Genomic DNA, 24,928 nt, shown 5'->3' with positions numbered 1-24,928 from the left:
CACTTTGAAATACGATAGAGGTCAATGCCAATCCCTTGAGGGATTCCTTTTACATCAAAAAGTATTTTCGTTTTCTTGAATTTATTGGAATCGACGGAAATACAAAAAAAAAAAAAAATAATCGAAATAAACTTTGTAAAAATGAATCACTTGTTAAGCTGTAGATTATATTAACGTTTTGCGATTTTTCTAAATTGATAAACATAAATATGACGCATCGAACTTTTGTATTGGAAAATCATGTCGATCTTTTTATACCAAAGAATCAAGTACGACCTTTTGTTCCTATTCGTTTATTCTGACTATATAGAGTTTGATGCTTCTCTAATATTCCTTGTTATTGATGCATATGTTGTGTCGAAGCAATTATTTAAATAATACTATCGACGAAACTGTTACAATTTTATCTTTATCCGTTTTGAGAAAATGACTTAAAAAGTTAACGAAATCAGTGGATAATGTATTTGAGATAGTCGTCATTACTTAAAATAAAAACACTTCTGACAGGAAATGAATTTTAAATACTAATACAAAATAAGAAAGCGATGACAGAACAAACGAATAATATTTTGTATTTATTGTTCACCATAAAATACATGGGAGCGATGTATAACACAAGAAGGGTCATGAGGGATCAGACTCTGGATGCCTACCCAGCCAACGGTCTCGTTAATTGCTATGACACAATTTCAGGTTCATGATATGTCAATAGCTAAGGGAATTAGGGTTCTATAAATGCACGTGCTTACCAAATGTGAATTAATTAATGACATTCAACACCCGACTTACAGGGACAATGCACCTTTGCTGATAACTCTAAAAGACAACCGAACTTATCGATCTACGTATATATCGAAGATCTAAGTTTTTAAATGACTTAACAAATTGGTAAAAAATTAGTATATCGATATTAATTTTGGAAATACATTTAAATATCTATATATTGGCATATATTACTTCTGGAAAGTTAGGGATTGATTAATGGTTAAATACAAATGGTTCGGCTATAAAAACTCATAAAACACAATTAACCGTAACAATCATTGTATATATGTAAATATCTTGTTTTTGCAGTAAAACAATATACAAAATACGGATCATGTGTTCGGCTAGTTTCAAACATAAATTGGCATCTAATAAATATTACTTAATAGCACTATTAATAACTAATTTCTGAATGAGTTCACATATTCATGAAATCGACCATTTCATATTATGCAATAACTTATCTAATATTTCACATTATCTTAAAACATGATTTCTCGGATTCGGATACTTCGGTGGTTAAATGAATAAGCAACTTGAAGGGATGCTACGATACCAAATTATAAACTCATATGCAGTTGTTATACTGTTTGAATATTTAACGATAATTGGATTTAGTATCTCGATTTGAACATTCAGGAAATTTGTGCACGATCTGCACCCCTAATGTTCGTTAACTCTCTTTCAGTTAGTTAAACACATAGTATTTTCGCAAACACATATATAGATCTGTACGGCATTTCGAATAGCGCTGTCTCAGTTGAAAACACTTTTAATGAGTCGATCAATATTCGTACATACAACGAAATCAGCCCCGAGCTCTTCAGTTTAAGCCTACTGAAGATCCATTTACATACATGAAGCGTTACTTCCATGCTTGTTAACCTCCTTTCTTCGTAGTAGGAAATAAGCCAAGAAGATGGACTTCGCGAAGCAATTCGTCGAGGATCATTACGTAACATGAAGGTATATTAATATTTGTGTCCGATATTCTATTAAATGTAGGACTACTCTACATATCCCCAATAAAATTTTTATATATTTTTGTATCGTTATTCTCTTTTATGACATTTATAAGCTTATTTTTCCAAAGATCGTAGTTTCGTTTAAAAATAGACTGAAAAAAATAATTAGAAATAAGAGCAAGAAATAAAAATAATTCTGATAAGTAGAATTACACAAGATGATGCGAAAAATGTGTTGAAATTTAATATAAATCATGATTTATTAATTAATGTCCAGAAACACGTTTTTATATAAACATATCTCTGTATTAAAATATCTCTGCTTACACTGTCGAAGTTTTTAAAATAAAGCATCACAGAATAAACTTTTATGTAAACTGAGCTAAGAAGGAAATTGCTGTGCTCAAACAGCCTCTCTTCCACCTATCTGACTGCTGTCACCCTCTTCCTTCCCAGAAAACTAAAACTGACATTAAATGCTATCTCTTTCATAAATTTAAATCTATTATGTATATGTAGAAACTAATATTTAAAATATATATTAACCAATTAGAAGATCATGGAGAAAAGATTAATATAGAAATAAAAAGAAATAATCCGTTGATCTTATTACCTTTCACCGTTGATGAAATGTATTTCTTCGAAAAAAGAGAATGTCTAATGAATTATTATAGAGAAATTCTTTGAATAGAGGATATCCCCTGAACTTCCATCTTGCATCCTATGTCTGCAATTCAACTATAATTATTAGAATTTGTATTCCTGTCTTCTCCTAGAATATACATTCATACACGAGTATACTCGTATTCCTTAACACATTCGTTATTTATTATCAATAGAAGTTTTTTTTTAATTAAAATTATTTATATGTAACAGAACTTCATCCTTGCAATTTACCTTTAAGAATTGCAAATTAAACCATTTATCCTTCTTAAAAAGGTACTCCATTTTCATGATGTCATATAAATTTATCGATTACTCTTACTTAGTCCAAATGCAGCATATTGAGGTCATAATGACTCAAGATATATTTGTCGAATTATAGGAAGATGCGCTCGTTATAATATGTGTTTGTCTTTCTTAACGATAGTAATTGATTTACATTCAAATTTAACACTACGTATTCAGCAAACTTCTCTGCGATTTTATAATGTATTTTTTATAAGTATATACAATTATTTAAGAAACACATACATATGTACTCATAAAATAAAAATCTATAAAATATCAAAAGGTACGATATATTTAATTTGTGTTTCAAGCGAATTACCAGCCGTTATTACAAAGATTAATATTGCAGAAGATAAAAAATTATTTTTATTCATACGTGTGCATGTGCGCGCGTGTGTCTCGATCACAACAATTTGTATACTACTAACGGACTCTATTCACGATACTATGAAACTACTCTTACCATTTTCATATCACATACCGGTTGAGTCTAAAGAAATGCATATGCATTTATGAATGTATGAATGTATGTATACATAAGTTAAGTTACTTTTGCTATGTTATTTCTAAAATAAAAATAATAAATTTGTTAAAATAATTCATTATTTTGTATTGTTACTTTTTATTTTATCTTAAATCAAATGTGCCTAAGTCTATATCATATTCATAATTTCATAATTACATTTAATTTGAACATTTAAATCCCTGTCATTGTTTTATAAAATTGTTATAATCTTATTCTATAGTGGATCAGTAAGGTCACAAATAGAAATACCAACGGGGCTCTGGGATTCATACTTAAGAGCGTACTGATATTGTTATGTCTATTTTATTTTACATCTATACTTTGTTTGCAATAAAAACCTTTTAAATTTTGAAGAAAAAGAAATTTTTAATAGAGGTGTCTTTGTTTTGTACTAAATAGAGCTGATGAACTGGTACACTGAATTGATACAAAGAAAATTTAATTAATCATTAATTTCATCTAATGAGGCATAAAAACTGATGCCACTCATTGATTGGTATTACATTATTATATTTATTGCACGAATATCATGTTCTTTTTCTATTCCCTCTTCGTTTTTTCAGTTCGCTCATGCACGCACTCTATCTTTATATATATATATATATATATATATATATATATCCATGATATAAACATGCATACCTAACCTATATACCGTATGCCAGGCTATGAGCGAGTCAACTTATTGTAGATGTGTGAACTAAGTCAATTAAGTGTAACTTTATAATTGTTGATTACAATGTGGTACTTGGTTAATGAACAAGGTACGTTCTGTTATCGATTAAGTAATAGATCAATCATAAATGACAATGTTATTTCAACTTTTGTGTTTTAGGTGTCCGCATATATTTAAAACCAAATCAAGAAACGTTAATCGGCAGGAAGAAAACTGACATTGTTTTGCCAAATGATAAATCAATCAGCAAGGAACATGCCTCAATTAGCGTTACAAAATTAGAGGAGATAAGGGTATTTTTAAACAGGAAATATAATATAATAAGAAAATGCTGTTTACAAAATAAAAATTCTTACATTGTTTCAGAGTACTGAACCAACATCTATATGTAAACTAAAAGACTTAAAGTCAAAATATGGTACTTTTATCCTTCGTGAACGTGACATAATACAACTAACTGAAACTGAATGTATTTTAAAACACCAAGATACAATAAGGTTTGGTTTACAGAACCATGTATTTAAGTAAGTTTCAGTTTTTTTTACTTTTTTTTTATCTAAAAATGTTACATATAAATATAAGTCTTTTATATGGAGGAAATTTACATATTAGGGTGATAAATGTGCCTATAATAACAACAGTATCTACTTTATGTGATGACGAGATAGAAAGATTAAAACAATTGATGGAAGAAATTGATGGCGTAATAATTACTGACAGCGATTGGAGAAGGGCATCCACTTATTTAACAGTAGGAAATGCTATCTTAACACTAAAGGTATTTTCCTTGAGAAAATTTTTTAATTTGAGTAATTTATTTCCTAATCGAATGTGTATTACTAATTTGGATATATAACAGCTTGCCTCTGCTATGGCTTCTGCTCTACCAATAGTGACAATGAAATATTGGGACGAAGTTAAATCTGCAATAGATAATGGTCAGCAACTTCCAGATTCAAATAATTTTGTTCCACCAATTAGTGAACCATTAATCGCTAAAAAAAAGGTATTGATTTCTCCAAACAAGAAAAGAACAACGTTATTTGAAAATTTAACATTTATACATTTTAGTACAACTCAATATAGGAAATATAAAAAAATCATTAGAATAGCAGGTAAATACCAAAAATTGAAAATTGTATCCATGACTTATTTGAATAAAATATTAAATACTGTTCTTAATGAAAAATATATTTTAGGTGGAATACCACAATTATTTGAAAGAGCAGGCCTAACAACTACAGAATTTTGTAGCCCAAACATGATTGTATTACAATATTCAGACAATGATTCAACACAGATCACGGAAAATATTTTCTGTATATATCATTCAATACGTAAGTGATTATTACACATTATAAAATAATTTGAGCGTTATCTTTTATTGGTCATATGTACTTAATTATCTTGTGCTTACTTCTTCAGAACAAGCATTGAAAGCAAATAATTATAGAATGATAGCTGAAGTTGAAATTTGTCTTGCAATATTGCATTGTTCGACAGAAAAATATTGCAATCCTATGTATAAATTCGCAAAGCTTTTAAAAAGATCGGAACGAAAGAATGATTCATGTGAGATTTTAAATCTTGATACACAAGATGAAACAGCCAAAGTGTCAGCATTACCAACTTCTTCGTTTTCGATATCGACACCCGTAAAACACCGTATTATTCCTGAAACATTGGATATCAGTCAAGAACCATTACCAAATGTAAGTGGTCTTGTCATACAACCTACAGAAGAGCAAAAATATAATAAAATACAATGCATAAGAAAAACTCCTAATGATACTTCAGCAACAGAAAATGTGCAAGTTACACGATCAAAAGTAATTTCCAACGTTTCGGCAACGACATCCGTGAAAATAAGACAACGTGTTATTCCTGAAACATTGAGTAGCATCAGCAGTCAAGAATCACAATTAGATGTACATTATATTTTCACACAACCAACAGGAACGCAAAGATATAATGAAATACAGTGCATAAAAGAAACTCCTACTGATGCTTCAGCAACAGTGAAAAATGTGCAAGTTACACAACCAAAAGAAATTTCCAACCTTTCGAAAACAACATTCGTGAAAGTAAGACAATGTGTTATTCCTGAAACATTGAGCAGCATTAGTAGCCAAGAATTACAATCAAATTCAAATTTTGCTGATACACAACCTACAAGAAAGCAAAAATGTAATAAATTACAATACATAGACGAAACTCCTAATGATGCTTCAGCAACAGAGGCAAGTATACAAGATACACGATCTAATGAAAACAATTCGACTTTTCCTAACATGTTCTCACAAATCATTCGATATTCTAACCATGATAACCAGAATTTACGCAAACACAGTAATATACAGGATAAGAGACAATCAAAGGAAGTAATAATCTTAAGTGATGATGAAATTGAACTACAACCAGTACAACAAAATAAAAATAATAATACGAATTCTAATAAAGATTTCATACATAATACATTGAATAATATATTTAAAACAAGTAATTCAAGAGATGAAAATAGGCAAAAGCAACAAACAGCTCGATTAACTGATAATCGTATAGCTGCCGTAAATTTAAAAGAAATGTGTGAAGTCGATGAAAAAATAGAATTAAAAAATGTGCGCCCTGTAACACTAGAAGTAGAAAAAAAGCATAATAAAGAAACGACATGTTCAGAAAATTCAATTACACCACATACAACAGAACCACTAAATACATCTGAAGATCCTCCTATATGTTCTGTGGTAAGTTTAATAGATATATAACTTTCATTAGAACATTCTAAAGTAGGGGATATCATTTTTACTTCAAAATTTCAGGAAAAAGAAAAAAGGAAACATAAAGCACAAAATGTTATAAGTTCCGCACTAAAAAGTAATTCATCACTTCGAGCTCATTCTAATTTCAAAGTGTTCAAAAAGGTAAATTATACAATACTTTTAGGCTGTTTTCTATTTAGAAATATTGAAAGTAATGTAAGAATATTAAAAATAATAAGAAATATTAATAAGTTTTATTAATTTAGGTTCCTGCTATAGTTCCTCAGAAAAGGATAAAAATCGATGATATGTATGTATGGAACAAATATAATACAACAAATGAGAATTTATGTTAAGATATAAAAATTGTATTAAACTTCGAAATAATATTTCTATGTTGTAGAGAATATTATTTTTCTAATTCGAATTGTAAAGAAAATGTAATTTCTATATTAATTTAATTTATATTATTTTCTTTTATAATATATTATTATTTAAAATAATTTCATGAGTACCTTAAACATTAAGAATTACCGTATTTAAGATACGACTGTGTAAATACTATATATATATATATATAGTATTATTAAATATATATATATATATATATATATATATATATATATATATATATATATATATATATAGTATATATATGTTGAAAATCAAATACATTATGTTTTTATATTTTAATAAGAAAACGGTTCTATAATGATAGTATGTACAGCCTTATTCATTTAAATCTAACATACATCATCTAGGATCTACAAGAGAACGCCAATAGCGTAAGATTACAACACACGTCACATATATGCATTGCACTCTCACTACTACAGTTATGTGCCGATGTTACAAGTATAGAGTTATATAAATGATAGGAGATGTGTGTATGTATGTATGAATGTATGTACTTACATAGCTTGAATTGCAGCCATAGAACTTGAAGTTTGATCACAGAAAAAAATTACATGTATCAATTGACATCTTTCTCACTAAATCTCACAGCATTTAAAGTACAGATATCCAATGTAACAACATGTAACGCTCTTTCGCAATCAAAATTAATTAGTGAACTCGAAAGGAGTAAACTTTACTTGTCTCTAATTGTAAGCAAAGAACTTATAACTAGCTAACTAAATACATACATTTATATCTACAACTTTTTAAAAAACTGTAATGTCTAAAAATTTAAAAGTACACTTTGTCTATATAAATATTAAAAAAAGAATTAAAGACCGTCACTTTCGTGGAACTAGTGAAACTATAAAATGTGCAATCGCTAATTACTAATTACATACCGCGATATTCGATTATGTCATCGATATAATTTCTCGTGGTCGATAGATTGATGGCGTCTTGGAGAAACGTTAGTTTTACGCGGGAAGTCCAGCGAAACGGAATATCATCCAGATCCCATTAGGTAAAAATTAAAATTATTAGTTTTAAAATTTCTTTCTACATTGTCGAATATGTCTATTAATTAGATTAAAGGAATATTAAAGTTACATATATGTAATTCAATCATGGAAGTTGATAAGAATAGAGCAGGCGAAATATATATCGTGAAGAGCAAAATGAATTTGATCTGTATCTTTTCGTACTGTACGATTTAAGAGGCCAAGGAATAGTCGAATATAATTAACATAATTCTTAATATCCTTAATAATTGTATTAATGTGATGCTTTAATATATAATCTCATAGTAAAAAGTAAAGTAGAATTGTGTGTGTAAAAATGTATTAGATTTACATATTCTTATATTCTTATTTATTTATTAAATAAATAATTGTTGATTAACGGTATATTATGATAACTAGTAAAAATTAGAAGTTTGTAATAAAATTCCGATGAATCTGTAATTGATGCTATTACAACAGTAGATTGCTATTATTTGCTATATGGAGATTAATATTGCAATATTAATCTTATACGAATCACGATTTTTATATGTATTATGGTTAAGTATTCTTGATTGACAATCCTTGATAAACATGATTTTTAGCTACTACGTAATATAACTGCTTTGTCACAAACTGGCATTTGATATATATATATATATATATATATATATATCAAATATACATACACACACACGCACACACACGTGTATATAGCTTTTCTAAATTTCTTCTAATATAATCCTTTATTCATTTTCAGGGAACATTCGTGGCCGTGTGTAATGTGATCAGCAGAGTCAGTGTTTGCTACGTAAAGTTATCTCCAATATATTTCAGATTAATATAGTTCTTAGTGATCATAAATTGAATCAGAGTTCATACGCGAATTTAGAGCCAGTGTTTGTCCGTCGCTTGTAATTTAAACGAGCACGTTAATAGTCTTTTATCTTTTTTATATACACACATACGCACAGATATATTCTTCTTTTTAAATACTCTTTTCCGTTATTAGAATCAGTCCTCCCCTCAAAAGGATCCAACCTCTTTAAAAACCAAGAACAGTAAGTATCTTTATATATTATATATCACTTTGTCTTATTCTTAGCTTAAACTGCTGTTAATCATGAAGGTAATTTAGTGAAGTTTCAAATTTTTATTCTTTATTGAAATAAAATCAGATTTTAGATTGAAATCACAATTTCTATTATTATTAAAGAATATTAGAGTTTCAACATTTATTGTTACTAAAGTTCTAAATTTAATAAAGTTCCATCTTTCTTTTGTTAAAGATTTTTTACAACTACCATTTTAATTATGCAGGTCGGTGCCTTCATGATGTTTCCCGGGCAAAGATAATACTAATAACAATATTCTTCGCACCTAGTGGTAAGTCGCATGCATTTTTATTCTTCCGGTCACTTAATCATATCGTAGGTCGAAAGATTCGAATCGACACGAGTGACTGGTTATATTACGTAGATCTTTTTGCGAGCATAATAACCACGGATATTTCCTCGTAGTGTGGTAACATTTTGTGTATTTTAGTTATTAGTTCAGGATAGAATCTCCTTGTATATTGTATTTTCTGATGATTAAAATTTTATATCAGTAGTATTAATATAAACTGAATGATTTCAAAGTAACATTTGATGTTTACAGAAGTGATCACATAAGTGAATGTTAAAATTGAATTGCGTATTTTGTAATAGAGAAATCCGATATTCTCTAATTTCATTGCAATAAATATTACATCTGTGTTACCGTAATATTTTGAGTGATTTATGTTTAAGTATAATTTTAAATACTCACAACGATATGAAAGTTCAATTTCCGTCATGTGTCAGATATTAAATACGAGAAGACTTGTATTTAATAATTTATTGGCGAAAGGCAGATTTCAAAATCAAAGCAACAAATTTTGCTTTGATGATGGAATCGCTTATAGATACTTTACCTTATGGATACTTAGTCTAATGTAGTGTTAAATATTACATTGCAGTGAGTTTGTCTTTTTATAAATAAATTTGTTGTTTATCTACAACCTTTTTCTTTTAATGATAAGATTTCAATAATTTATAAAACTAGTGAAGTAGAATGAAGAGTTCGAGCAATTTAAAACAAAATTTCAAAATACGAATTGAAGGATCACTAGCCCGTTAGATAAAAGGTAGATACATATCACCTTTTTAGCTCAGGATTTTTAAGTTTAACCCTTTCCGTCACCTTTTAGGGCCTCATTCACGTATTTAGATGCAACTTGGATGAGGTACTGCAGTGAACATAAATGTTAAATTTAGCTTCAATTGGAATTACGAAATATAGGATACTGCTATTGTTCTTAGAATTTTTTTATTATAGACAGCTATAATTTCTTATAAAATGTTATTAGGATTAGTTGTATTTTGCTTTAGTTAAAATTTAATTAAGAAGACATTAATTAATTAACTTTGTAGTATTATGATTTATAAGTATCACGCATATTAAACGTTTCTATCGAGATATATAATTACAGTTATTTTTACTGAATGCATTTTAAGAATTGATATTGTGATATAATATTTAAAACATTATTGTATAGCTAATGAACTTAAATAGTGAATTATTTATTTCTTAAGGAGTCTATTATTCCATTCACTGACATTTTTATTTATTACGCCCGAAAAACTCCTGAATATATTTTTAAAATAAATTATTTTACCTTTTACAAAGTTTTACTTCCCAACTATAGGTAACAATTACATCTATTTCTAAAACTTGTATAAATATAGTAATTAGATATTATAAATAAGAATTATATACGTTAGACAGCGATACATTTTACACGGCAAATATAATAATATTAGATAAATATTATATTGCATATTTGTCTTCTCATCTTCGACGCAAAAAATTTCTTTCTTACCACTTGTAGATAAAGAAGAATTTTTAAAATAAATAAGTATTGTAACTGTAATATTTATTGATAAAATATCAAATTATCTATTAAAATGCGCATATAAAAATTGTTATTGAATTATACAATTTCACTTGCAAACATAGTCACTTACAGAAATAGTGATCCCCATAGTCATCCGTATTCTTGTATTCTTTTCCATCAATCTCGGCTTCGATTTTGCGCCAAACTTGGATAAAAATAATACAAATAAGCATATTATTTAGTCGCAAATTTTTGAAACTTTTTTATTAATGTAAATTTACTTACCATTTCTAAGAAATTTTCTAATACTTGTTTTATGAGATATTTTATTACGTCTAGGTGTTCTTGTATTTTGTTCTGCGATTGAGCTTATATCGTCCTCCATATCCATGTTGATATTATGTATTTGTGGATAAGTGAATCACAGCGAGAAAGGAATAGATGTGTGCTAAAAATAAATAATAACAAAATTTACGTTAATACAACTGTTGCAATGTGATTAACTTTGGTTTGTACAAAAACCCACACTTTATTATTCTTCTTTGATTGATTGAATATTGCATTGTATCTTTCTTCAACTATATTTTTCTTTCAATCGTTGGTAGTTTACTTAGAAGAAGAATTCTTATTAGAATACTCATGTTTGTTATTAACTTAGAATTTATTAACATTCAGTATCTAATACAATACAATATTACATACTACTTAATAAATAATTTCTTATTTGAGGAAACTATTTAATTGTTTTTGTTATCTATGGATATGGAAATTATGAGAATATTTCATATGTTCATTTTATTAGCACCACTGTTCACGCTATTACATTATTTACGTAAAATATGAAAAAGATGCTTGCTAAAAGCTAAAGTACTCCAAATTATCATCTATTAGAATGGTCACTAATTATTCTAAATATTACAGTAAATATAAATTTATTTGCATTATTTACATTGTATTAAACCTTCGAGGTTTTAGTTTCGTTCTTGTTGGCCAATTCTAACGTTTCAAAAGCAAAGAAAACATATGCAAATGCATATTCCTGACCTTCCGCAACAAGCAATTCAGTTCTGTGCTAAACGAAGATGAATACCACCAAAGCGAAATTTCAAGAGCTAAGAATTGAACACTACAAAAAATCTACGTGTTCGTCTTCAAGAAAATTTTTCGATTCTACTTACTTTCCAAAATATAAACATTTATAGGTTATAATAATGGATTACCCTGTGCATTAAACTATAGGAACAAAGTCTTAACTTCCTTCCTGAATTCCCTAATATAAATATTCTTACTTGGAGAAATATTACTGCTTTCTAAGTTCTTTAATATTAATATTCTTATTTTATTATTCTCTTCTTAACATTCTTTAATATCAATATATTAGATATTATTTATTTCTCAAGATATTCGTTTTATTAAGGAAAGAAACTTTGTTTCTTTAATCTATAATTCTCTTTATATCAGAAGTACAAATATGTAGTTCAGTGGAACATATGAGACACTGCATAATATGTATTCTTGCACATAGCAGTATGTCATATTCAATACAGTGTCATAATAAATTTTTGCTAATAGAATTTGGACATATTTCAAGAATTTAATGTGATAAGTATATCCGTTTATAAAATTATTAATGGCTCGTTTGTATGCTGTTGACCTAGTTATTACATATGACACAAACTTATCTCTGCTACATCCATACTGATTGCATAAACGATATTTGCTTGTGCAATCTTGCACAGTCAGGAAGATGCATATTTTTTATTAAATAAAATACATTTCGTTATACAGATCTGCACATTTGGATTTAATGTAGATCATGTTAGTAGGTTATAAGTATATTGCAATATATAATAATAATAGTTTCAATCAATAAAGTCTTATCAGATTTATGTTATACAATTTTTACAAATAAAGCGATTCCAAATTTTATAAGCAATTTCTCAGTTTATCAATAACAAAGTTTAACTTTCTATTCTTTAATAGATTTGAAAAATCTGCAAATATCTATCGTTTATATTTTTAATTTATTAGAATTTTAAGAAAAATATTGAGATTACATTAGTTATAAATAAAAAACTAATATAGCTATAGTTATAAATAAAAAGTAATATATGTAGCTATTTGTTTTATAAGTCTTCTAAGTAAACTCGACAAACGCAACTCACGATAAATTTAACTCTGATAACGCCTTATTATCTTGTTTACGATGTTTAAGCAATTATCAGAAACTGCTATGCAAATTTCAATCTTTAGAAATCTCAACCCTTTCTTATATGTCATAAACTTCTAAGATTGTTGACGACTATAAATTTATTTTTAATACCATTGAAAGTCATATATATGGCGCTGGTGCAATATGAATAATATAATAATTATACTAGATTAATAAATAAATAAATAGTGTATACATAACAAAACGGATAACCTGATACTACTATTTCCTTGGAAATTTGAAGTTAACCCCTGATTTTTTGCACGACAAAATTATAATATACGTTTTCAAAATACAACTTTCTCAGATTTTAATAGTTAGCTATTATAGGTAGTATTTACCAACATTTACTTTGGTAGCTATTTGCAGGAAGGACAAAATTGTGCGTAAAAGAAATGAAATAACATTCTAGAAATCGATAGATAGATATGAATCTTCAGAATAAGTGTATTCTTTTGCCAAGAAAAAGACAATCTCACTCGAGCGATGAAAGGAAATGGTCAGAGTAATATTCCTGTTCGGTTTACGCAGTTTTATTACGTCGGTTACATGCAAAACATACGATAGTCTAACTACAGATGCATACATTTTTAACTTATACATCATAACTTAGTTTCTATTGCTGCAATATTTAACAAATAGCTACTATAACATTGTTGCGCAATCTTAAATGTCAATTCAGTGTCACATTAATTTTATATCAAAATTTTTATATCACAAAATAGTAAAAAATTTGCACAATTTACACGACGGTATTAAGAACATGTATTGGTGACATTATTAAATAAAATATAAACATAAGGTACGAACAAGAAAACTTACGTTTTATAACACAATCATCACGTGGCTTCGAGTTGCAATTTCTTCAAGGATTTCAACGGAATATTTCTCAACCACTCTATTCATATAATCTGCTGTGCAACATGCAATTTACATAAAATCAACATCGCTGGTCCTCAAGTTACACCCAGCACACTAATTTACAAATCAATGGTACGTATATAAAAAAAATATCGTCGGCCGCGAAGATATCGAACCGAAGAATATGAAAGAAGTACGATCCACGAACGTAGCGATGATTGGCGAATGCCAAACTGCAAACTAAAATCTTCGCAATCTTCGTTGGTTGTAGGATAACGAAAGGCTATTCGCGGGTTACTTTGAACTTGGCTGAATAGCGAGCGGAAGAAGAAACTTTGGCCAGAGGCCAAATCCTCCTACGCGACGTCATATTTTTTAACGTAAAACAAAAAGATTTTAACGTTACCAATAGATACATTATCGACTTTGACATGGTTAGTATAATCGAATACACAAATCGTAAAACTATATGTGTTTTGATATCCTTACGCCTTGAATTCAGGAGAAATAAGAAATAGTTTGCAATAGGAACGTCGTAACTTGTTGCTTCGTTATTATAGCTCATACAAATAACAAAACTGGGAAAATTATTTACATATTTGTTGATTTGCCAAGTTGGCAGTTCTCAGTGTCACCTGTAATTATCCTAATGTGAGAAATATTTACAAAACCTAGTTTTCTTCCATCGATAATAAAATTACGTACCTAAATATTAGTCAAAACTAGAAGAGATATATTAGGGAATTATTAAGAAATCTTTAAGAATTCTAAGTCTTAAACTTGCACAATGATTGGAGGACATATTTATGACTACTGTTCGAATTTCGGTCGTAACTGTTGCTGTCCTATTTTCAAGTTCGGCGGTTCAAAGCTGAAACGTTCGTACCAATTTCTCCAACTGTATATCGAAACCTTATATTGTCTCAAATTACTCACGACGATGACTCGCAATATGAAATATAAAAGACGTGTTCTCAAAACGGTGACAACTCAATTAACACTTTGATCGCCGCTGAAACCACATTGGTGTCATTTGTAATATGTCAAGTGTTAATAATTGCTGCTGCCATATAAGCGTCATTTGTTGTCAATTATTGACAAATAAGGGCAGGTTGATTAAAGCTACGTGCTAATAACGCTGCCTGATAGAGCTTGACAAAACATAAGTGAATTCTTAGCAGAAAGATTTAAATTTCCCATGTTTTCAAGTCTCACATTCATACACTACTCCTATCAGTACGAATGATACCTAGGAATTCTTTTATCAAATATCATATACATCTGCATAAACCGACATTCTGCCACATTTACCCCGAAACAACGTAGAACGATCGAAGCGACACGATGAAGTCCGAAACAGGGGCAAAGCGTCGGGCAATGACAGAACAAGAAGAAGAAGGGTTGCGTGCAGAGCGCGACGGCCGCGTTTTAAAAGCGCGCTTTGTCGCCATGCAACGGGTAACTGTACAGACTCGGTCCGTGGCTCCTGGTCGTTTGACGGAAAGCGGCAAATTCCAGATAGTAACTGTCGTCGGCAGAATCATCGGTCAGCCTAGAAGGAAGGCATTTAATACCCTTTAGCGAGCGCGCCCGGTCGAGGCGAGTATCGCGCGAGCACGCAAGAAAGCCCAGCTCGGCGTATACAGCACAGTTAGCCTGGCTGCTTGTACAGAGACCGGCTTCTACTAAGAAATTTATATGGCGGCTTACCAGCAATTGCACAGCCACCCTGCCGCGAGTTCGTTTATCGGATGCTGCGCTAATTGGACCACCGGCCAATGCCAATGGACCGTGCTCGTGATTGCGCCTCGTGGACGCGGTCTACTGTCCACACCGAGGATTTCGTCCTTCCCAACCATTCCGCGGCAATGTTGTTCTTTTCGACGGTTTTTGCCGCATCTCCGCTGCTCCGCTGTAATTCGACAGACTTCTTTAACGAATGAGACGCGAAACGTTTCCTCATCCGGGAATTTATGGCTGGATTCGGATCGTTCGGCAAACGTACAGCAAACGTGCGATCTTGATGGAAAATAAGAGGTTTCTGTCTTTTAAAATGTATTAGGGTGAATACGGGAGAGATGCCGTATTGTTGGTATTTTGAAGATGAAAAGGAAAAATGACGGATCTATTGCTTTCATATGGTTTGTTTGGTTATTTCTAATATACGAAATGTTTGTACGAAACGTCTTATATAAAACAGTTTTCCAAGAACGATATCATTACAATCTGATTCTGTTCTTAAACGGTGAATAGCTTTCCAAGAAAAAAATTCATCAGTTCCAAACAAAATCTAGTATAAATAATAAATTATTTCCAAATCATATCGAAATCTCCGACTATACCGTGTTAGATCGAGTTGTATCGTGTAAGAAGAGAATTGCGGATTTCTTCTAGACCACGCTGAATTGAAATTGTAAGAAAAATGTCGAAATGAAAGCAGAACTGGGTGTACGAGTTTCTCATACAACTAATCGAAGCCGCACGGCAATAACGGGCAGAAAAGCTGCGACTGCGTGAAATCGGTTGGCATCAAGGTGGTGCGACAAAATAGCTGTCTTGTTCGCATTCTATAGAGAAGGCACGAGCACGTCCCACCAGGTGAAATATTATATAGATGTTAGAAGGGAAAAAATGGGCGTCCTGACGGGCGGTCGTTTGTGTTAGGACCGTAAGGCAGTTGTAAAATATTTAGGAGTCATCCCGCCCAGTTGTAAAGCCAGAGCTGGACACAATGCTGCGTGATCTTTTTCACGGCACTTCACTATTCACAATGGCTGACCCATGGCTTTAAAGGTGTGTCAAGATTCTAGTATTCTTTCAGGCTACGCAAACTGCCTCTGTTTCTTTCGTTACGCTTGACTTTCGATGTCACTGGCAAAAGAATAAATGGCTAATTTTAAAATAGGTCCGTGCAGAAAAAACCGACAAAATGTTACAGCAATGGGTTAACAAGACATTGAAATTTTCGAATAAAACCTTTCTTGCCGAGTTGTGTTTTAGAATCGTTTATTAACTGCTATGCTGTGCATATGTATGAATTTACATCCTTTGTCAAACTCTGTTTTAAAATATAGATTGGCAACGTAAAATATAGATTTGGCAGCTCTGAAAAAAGCTCATCTTCTAGATAGATTTAATATTACATGCAACGTATAAATTATTGTTAGGAATGTTGGTACGATCAAAAATACAAAATGGAGAGTCTATATCCAACTCAGTTTCTGAATATTTGTTTCTTACGAATAGAAAATTAACGAAATGACAAATTTTACGAATCAAGTTATTATTAAATGATTGATATTAAATCGAAAGCTGGTAACTTATCTTGTAAAACATAAAGTGCTTGGGAAATAAGAGGTCAGCAGCTGATACTTGGAGTACCAGGTGATCGAAGAAGAGAATCGGAAGAGACATGTGTTCTGCAGTGAATATCGAAGAATTGATCTCATGTAGAGATCGCAATTTTAAGCTATTCGAATGTTCCACCTTTCTATCTGCCACAGCTGTAACAAGATTATAAACTAGAAGAAAGTTGGTTCTGTCAGTCAAGCTTGGATAGTTACATTGTCCATTTTCTTTAGCCGTTCAGCTACGTAGTAAAGTTGTTAACGTCTATCAGATGTAAGAATTCTTAAAAGAAACGCAACAGTCCCTAAAATATATCTGAATTGCTTTACTTCTATAAAAATTTCTATAAAAACGCAAGCAAATAGATTAATTGTTAATATAATTAAATCATTGAATAAATATTATTAACTGGCTATATATTATACGTATATACATTATACATTATATATATACAGCATATATATAATACATTATTTTCGTATTTAAACGACCAAGATACCAACTCTGAAAATTAATACCTCGAAAATAGTTTGTATAGAAGGTCACAGATAAATCGCGTTTTGAAAGGAAAAACGCTTAGATTATCAATTATAAAATATGAGAAATAAAGATCAATGTGATCAATGTGTTCTTAGTAATTAATCGTTTCAGTTTGATATTTCATACACAACGATCTTTCTATCTTTGATCTTTGATCTTAATGCTCGCTACGTTCGCTTAAATATTTTTCCATTTTCATCTATCAATTTCTTAGCTTTTATTAATTTTGATCTTTTATCATATGCTCAATTACCAAACGTTAAACGATTGAAAACATAGATTCGTCACACAAAACTTGGATAAAAACTTTATACGTTGTGAAAGCAGTTGATTATTGTAAAGAAAAATATAGTAATAAGTGTCAATTATCATTGTTGCAACGCAAACGCTTGTTTACCGCAGTTTCATCGACGGCTCGATCTTTCGACGATGATTTATAAATCGGATGAAATTCACGGCGGTACATCGATGAGAACCGCGAGAAAGGAATGCCGATGCAGGCAGCTACAGTTGACGAGGGCATTAAGTAGAGGAGGAGAGGACATCAGAAAGAGGGAGACTCACATTGTAAATTAATGCCGGGACTCTTTAGCTAAATTAATTGCGCCAATGGTAATTACACTTAGAACGCGCCGGTCTGTTCGCATCCTGCTTTAAACGGTGCTAGTACTTCTTCTATGAGCTGTTTTCTTGCGTTCTCTCGTCTCCTCCCATTTTGTTCTGAGAGCGTACTAGCCTCTCTTGTACAACGACAGGACCGTGTGCCAACCTGTTCGACGATAGTCACAGTCTCCATTGACTGTCCGTACAAGCGTGAAACACGTGTTCGCACACGCACAAATATAATTAGTTGGACATTTTTGCGGAGACCGAGGCGATACTATGTTCGTTCGCCTCTTTCACTTTGCGACACGCATACCACAATTGTATTTGTCGTCGGGAGGTACTATTCAAGCGAATCAAACGTGTTCTGGTTTTGTCTACAGTTTCCATAGTCTTTAATGCGATGAACGTCTGAAGCCCGTTGATATGTCATTCCATTTTCTTAGAACGAGACGATCGACGTTGTAGTCGAAATTCGTGTAACAGACTTTCACGATTCCTTTCTTTTCTCTAGAGAACATTGTCCTTGTATCATCGTTCTTCGATATATACAATATAATATCGCAAATTAATAGGAGATATTATTTTTAAATTAACACATAGTACAGATTAAATTCGAAATTTATTTCATTGTTTCTCTTTCTTTTCCATAGGACATTGTCTTTATGTTATTAGTTTTCTATTATCTATCGTATAATATTCTAAATCAACTGTACATATCAACTGTTCATTTTTATTATTTTTAATTCATTTTCCAAATATATATTAAAAATAACGAGGAAGAAACAAATACGTCAAATTTGAAATAAATCTAAATTCCAGTTTTTGGACCAACATCAAACATTTATTAGAATCTTGCAATCTTATATAAAGAATATATATATCATTGATATGGAACGAGTGTATTATATATTTCCTGCTTATTTTAAAAGTCATACATATATACATTACGTTATATTGTAAAACAAGTACCTAGGTAATATGTAGATATATTCAAAATTGCTCCTCATTCACATGGAACAACGTGGCCGCACACGGCGGGGTTGAAAGTTCATGACGGTCATTTTCACGACGAATTACATAGAGTTGCGGATGATAGGTCCGCGACGTTTGCTCCGAAAGGAAAGGTCCCCTTCGTGGATGAAAGAAACGGCAAACACAGGGAGAACTACCGAGAGAGGAAGAAGGACAAGGCAGGAATGGGGAGGAATGATGCAAAGGGGGAGACGAACCGAAGCTTGGCACAGAGTCTGTTTCTCATGCTATGCTTCACAGGTATTGGAAGGTGCAGGAAGAGAAATCGTACGGCTGAGAAATCTGCGACAAAATGGAAGAGAGACGAGAGGAGAGATGGAACGACGAAGAGACGAAAAGGGGAAAAGAGATGAAAAGAGACCTGTGTAGGTAGAAGCACAGGGAAAGAAAGGAGGAAAGAAAGGAAGAAAGAAGAAGGAAGAGAAAGAAAGAAAGAGAGTCGTGAAGGAAAAGGCGATGGTGGTAGGCGGAGAAGGGAAGAGGAGGACCGTTTATCGGACATACCTTGGGGCCACCCTGGCGTCTAATTGCGTGTAATGCACTCCCGACTTGCCAAGCCTCGAGTTGCCGCCAGAGGAGAGTCGAGCGAAAAACTCGGGTCGCGCAACGGCAAAACCCTGGCGATCGCGAGGACGCGGTGCTATGTCCGGCACGCTCGGACCCACACGACGAAGATGATCGGGACACGAGGTGCTGCTTGACGAGGACAGTGAAGACCACGTTCTCCAGGACATCGATCTCCACGTGCACGGGAATATCGTGTCTTTTCCGCTCGGCCCGCGTCCTAGTCCATTGGAATGTCACCACCACCTTCGAACTGCTAAAATGAAGACGTGTTCTTTGCCGGGTTCGAACCACCTGGGAATATGATTCTTGATCGCGGTCGTCGATGCTTGTTACTAGATTATAAGATTCAAATAAACTGGACGAATGTCATGTTTCAAATCTGTTAGCATGTACAGTTTTGTTGAGAATGGGATAGGATCGGTATCGATTGTTCATTAGATACTTCACTTGCGTTTATTGAGAGTTAGTAGCAAATTAGCAATGTTACGCTTCTAGAAAAAGGTTTGATACAAAGTCAAACTATAAAGAAAATAGTTCAGAAAGTTTGATCAAATATATTTCATTTTTAGTCAAATATACACATAATGAACTAAAACATTTACCTCCGTATCTCATATTTTAAACAACAATATGATCATTTCGTTACTAAGGGTACATGAACATTTAATTGCAGTGTCTCTTTGCCTTTTTACGATAATTAATAAATAAAATTTAGCAAGGAATACGTAATTCGTTATCTAAAATCTTTGACTAGATAACCTAAGCTACTACTATCGAGTTAACACTCGGCACCGTTACTAACAAGAAAGATACAAAATCTTATAAAAACTTGTTACAAAATCAAAAGATATAAGAATATAAGATATGAGAAAGATACAACAATTATATAAGAACAAGTTATAAGAATGTATCGTACAACTCGAGTATAAAAACAGCTTATTATATGCTCAAGGTAATTGTTTCGTTATATGTATAGTATAGACGGAGTTTAGGTCACGTCAAACAGTCATCTCCGATAATTTCATCTACTTTTATAGGATGGCGCTTAGTCTCTCTACAAATCAGAAGTTCCGAATTGAAAATGAGTTTAAAAGAGAACGTTTGGATTCTCACAAGGCGGCGTCCTTTAATCGCGCGATGATCTCCTCGAGGTCTTCTGAAGAACCGGTGGGGAGTCATCCGGTGGGGCGAGAGACAACTACGACGGCGATCATTTAGCGTAGCTAAGATCTGTCGGTAGAAATTTTTTGTCGCGACAGCTTATTATGAATAATGATTTATATCTGGTCTGGTAGGGTGTTCCTCTCAATCGAGTGAACGAGCCGCGGCTACAGGGTCGAAATAAAGACAGATTAAAGGGGGTCGTGACAGAGCAAGGGAGACCAACCGAGGGGTTAATAACGGTCGCGTGTTGTAATACCTGCCATTATCCACAAACCGACCGCCTAACAAGCTACCTGCTAATAATACATGACGACGCGGCACACATGATCACGTGCGTGATCTTTTTACTTGACTCCCCTCGAATTTTTGTCATTGCGATACCTAATCACCAGTACGATAGTTCTAGTCGATTGATCGCGATATACGCAGATCGTGGGAGCTGTAACAACGATTATAGCACGACGTATCGAAAGTAAGCAGAGAAACGTGAATCATTATTTAGTGAAGCATAATATATGGATACATTGGAAATACAATGAGATGTAAGGCGTAGATTCTCTAAGAAACAAAACTTTGCCTCTTTCTATAAGATCTGAAATCAAACAGAAGATACGAATGATAGATAAACGATATATCTAGTAACATACGATCATTTGAATGTTTTTAACTACGCAAAATAAATTCTCTATTTATTTTATTTTGAATTAACTATTTCATTCTTTGCTCTCACTTTTTACACATCTCATTGTCGAAGGAACGAAGATCTTTCCAGAATCCCGGTTTCATCTTCGATTTCTAGATAAACATCGGCAATGGTAAAAAAGTTAAGATTATTATTAGATATTCTTTCCTTTAACAAGCCCGTTACGTAGAACTAAAAGTCGAGTTAGATGAGCCACGTTTGTATTTTTCTAAATATGTGCTGTTTCGATCAGAAAGTTCTATAATGAAATCTCGTCGAGCTAAAACAGAAACAATCTATCGACAGTTATATCTTATAATAAGAAAGATCCACTTGCACAAGTTATTCTTCGAATTAACGCTTATTACAGAAGACCAAGGTAAAGCAAATCAGCTTTGTTAACGTAAGAAGGCAAGTAGGTGGCTGGATCCGCGCAAAAGTCTTACTCCGCAAAAGTCAATTAGTAACGGAACAATTATATCCGGTCGAATGGATCGCTTCCAATCACTCCTTGCATTACCTTCCTTGCACAACTTGGCTTCACCTGTCATCGGCCAACGATCCGCCAGTGAAATAATCAACCGAATGAAGAGAACGAGAAGAAGGCGGAGAAGGAGCAGCTTTTACGAGTTGTGAAATGACAGGGCGCAAGTATGACCATCAACTTCTCACCGATAGTTTTCCGTCGCTTGCTAATCCTTTTTCTTCGTTCCTCTGGGAATAGAGAGATTTCTTTGCGCGTTATTCAGTATAACTCGGGTGACATGATTTATGAGGAAACTTAATTAAGTTGACGAAAAAGTCTGTATTTTACGGTGAATGATTTTTGCAATAAGACTGCGGACATTTATGTAAATTCATATTGTTATAAACACTGGCGAAATGGTACCTGGGCAGAGATTACGTTTTGTTTCCCAACTATTATAACAGACGTACTTATCTTGGATATCTTATATATCTTTACACAGTACGTGCATTTTGCACATTTTTGCACACTTGGATTTCTCACAAATCCATGAAATGTAAAAAACTGCAGTCTAGTAATAGTTTGTAACGTACGAATGGAAGGGAAATTTATTGTTGAAATTAATCATCACTTTTGTTAGTAACCATAATAATTTTAATAATAATTCGTAACATCGTTAACGTAGATTTGTATAAATATCGATCTAACATAAAACTATCGACGAGGTCGCCTAATTTGTTAATAGGAAGTTTCCTTATTTTAATTTGTTAATTGAACGTATCGATGACGATAGGAAATTTCGTTTATTCTGCCGATTGACTATGACGCGCGTACTTTCACGTAGACAAATCTTATGTATGAAAATTTCAACCCTAAAAAGTTTCTTCAAGCAACGACGATTTGTAACATTAATCGACTTCTTAGGAGTTTTACAACTTATTTACTAAACTTTAGCTTCGACCATTAATAAGCTCGGTACAAATGGACATTCGTACATTGATGCTCGTTCGTCGGCTATTGGAAGAGAAACAATGTACTTAGAAGTTTCTCAATCGTTTTGTAGCGAGCATGGCCTGCCTCCATCTATGCGTGTGCACAGTGGATCCGTTCGCTGGTCGGATGCAATTACGGATCGGGGCCGGACCGAGAAAAACGCCCAGTGCATCGCTTGCCAATTACTGGAAGGAAAGGCAAGGGAGTCTCCAATTTGCTACTAACTTCTCTCAACGAAGGGCGGAAGCGGCACGGAAGGGTGTGGCACCCAGTTACCGAACGCGAATTGCACGGAAGCCTTTGCGAATGTGAACCAAGTGCAACAGTATTTATTAATCTCTCAAATGATCACTCTTGAAGAAATTAATTGTGTAAATTGAAGTAAATCAATTTGAGCGCGATAATAATGATCCACAATGTGTTGAATTAAAAGTTTGATTAAAACACGGTACATGATACGTAGATTAGGGACTTAATTTATACTTAACATACGAAATGCTCGGTTGAACGCATTTTTTACTTAAATTATGCGAAACATTGCCGGGAGAAACACAATGTAACATTTTGACGTATAACACGAACGTTGATAACGTTCTGTTACAATGGAAAATAACAAGCTTTCTTTATCGCGTATTTTACGGTAGAAAATGTGATCGATTGGCGTACGTGATGGTGAAATTGATACTAAAGATAGGCACGCAAAGTACAAATGTCAGGGTAAATCAATAATATAAAGGAACGTTGCTGCGAAATACAGAGCAAGTGCTATAATAAATACACTAGATCAGAAGAATTCTAAAATTAAACAGAACAACGTATAAATACTACACTTAGACTGGAATATTAAACCTACTACGAAAATGTTATATCAAAAATACATTCAATGTTAAAAATAGAATTCAATAATGTTACAAATAACCACTAATGTATACAACAATGTGTAAACGAAAGAACTGTTTGGCCAATTTAAAATAAATTCACTGAAGAAAGTTGCAAATTTTGATTTGTCGTTGTTCCTTGATGGATCAATCCTCAATGATATTTTTAATCGATAAAACGATCATTTGATCATATCGACTAAATGTTAACATATTTCGCATTGATTACACAAAGATACATCTGTTTCGTATGATCGCTTAATCGTTCATATAAAAGTATGTCGTCCTTCTACTTGTCTATAACGTATTATTTCCTACTTCTTCTATCAAGTACCTCATCGATTATAGTAATGTTTTAAAAGGATAATCGTAAATCTAAATACAACAATTTTGTACAAGGTGGATATACTCTAAGGTAATCAGCGGTGAAACGATATTACGAAAAAAAGGTATTTTTACGTGACCAGCAGGAGACGTGTTAATAAGCAAATCAGCTCGTTTCGTAAACGAGAATAAGGTGGACGACGTATCGTTCGAGCGATACGATGGCATACAGATCATTCGTTTCGAGGACGCGGAGTCGGAATGAAAGAACGTGGGTGCGAGACACGAGCGAGCTGTGT

General features: G+C 32.3%; 1 protein-coding gene across 3 annotated transcripts; it reads left to right on the top strand.

Moving 5' to 3' along the window:
- Positions 1-3,817: 3,817 nt before the first annotated feature.
- Positions 3,818-24,412, top strand: nbs (nibrin). 3 transcript variants are annotated; one of them, XR_011173915.1, is made up of 13 exons: positions 3,818-3,971; positions 4,043-4,176; positions 4,250-4,407; positions 4,496-4,661; positions 4,743-4,998; positions 5,083-5,220; positions 5,309-6,627; positions 6,703-6,804; positions 6,909-6,952; positions 7,987-8,062; positions 8,800-9,100; positions 9,360-9,425; positions 23,498-24,412. XR_011173915.1 is itself a non-coding variant. In XM_069119067.1 (11 exons), exons 1-10 carry the CDS (start codon positions 3,947-3,949, stop codon positions 8,060-8,062), a joined length of 2,418 nt encoding a protein of 805 aa, XP_068975168.1. In that variant the 5' UTR covers positions 3,818-3,946; the 3' UTR covers positions 8,800-9,207. The 3 variants fall into 3 exon arrangements, 2 of the variants coding, with proteins under 2 accessions (XP_068975168.1, XP_068975169.1); XM_069119067.1 differs by lacking the exons at positions 9,360-9,425; positions 23,498-24,412 and having other exon boundaries at positions 8,800-9,207; XM_069119068.1 differs by lacking the exons at positions 7,987-8,062; positions 8,800-9,100; positions 9,360-9,425; positions 23,498-24,412 and having other exon boundaries at positions 6,909-7,145.
- The last annotated feature ends 516 nt before the right edge of the window (positions 24,413-24,928 follow it).

Source organism: Bombus flavifrons, chromosome 8 (genome assembly GCF_040668555.2).
Source record: "Bombus flavifrons isolate JBK064 chromosome 8, iyBomFlav1_principal, whole genome shotgun sequence".
Taxonomy (NCBI): Eukaryota; Metazoa; Arthropoda; class Insecta; order Hymenoptera; family Apidae; genus Bombus; species Bombus flavifrons.
This window is presented reverse-complemented; position numbering and strand designations above follow the sequence as displayed.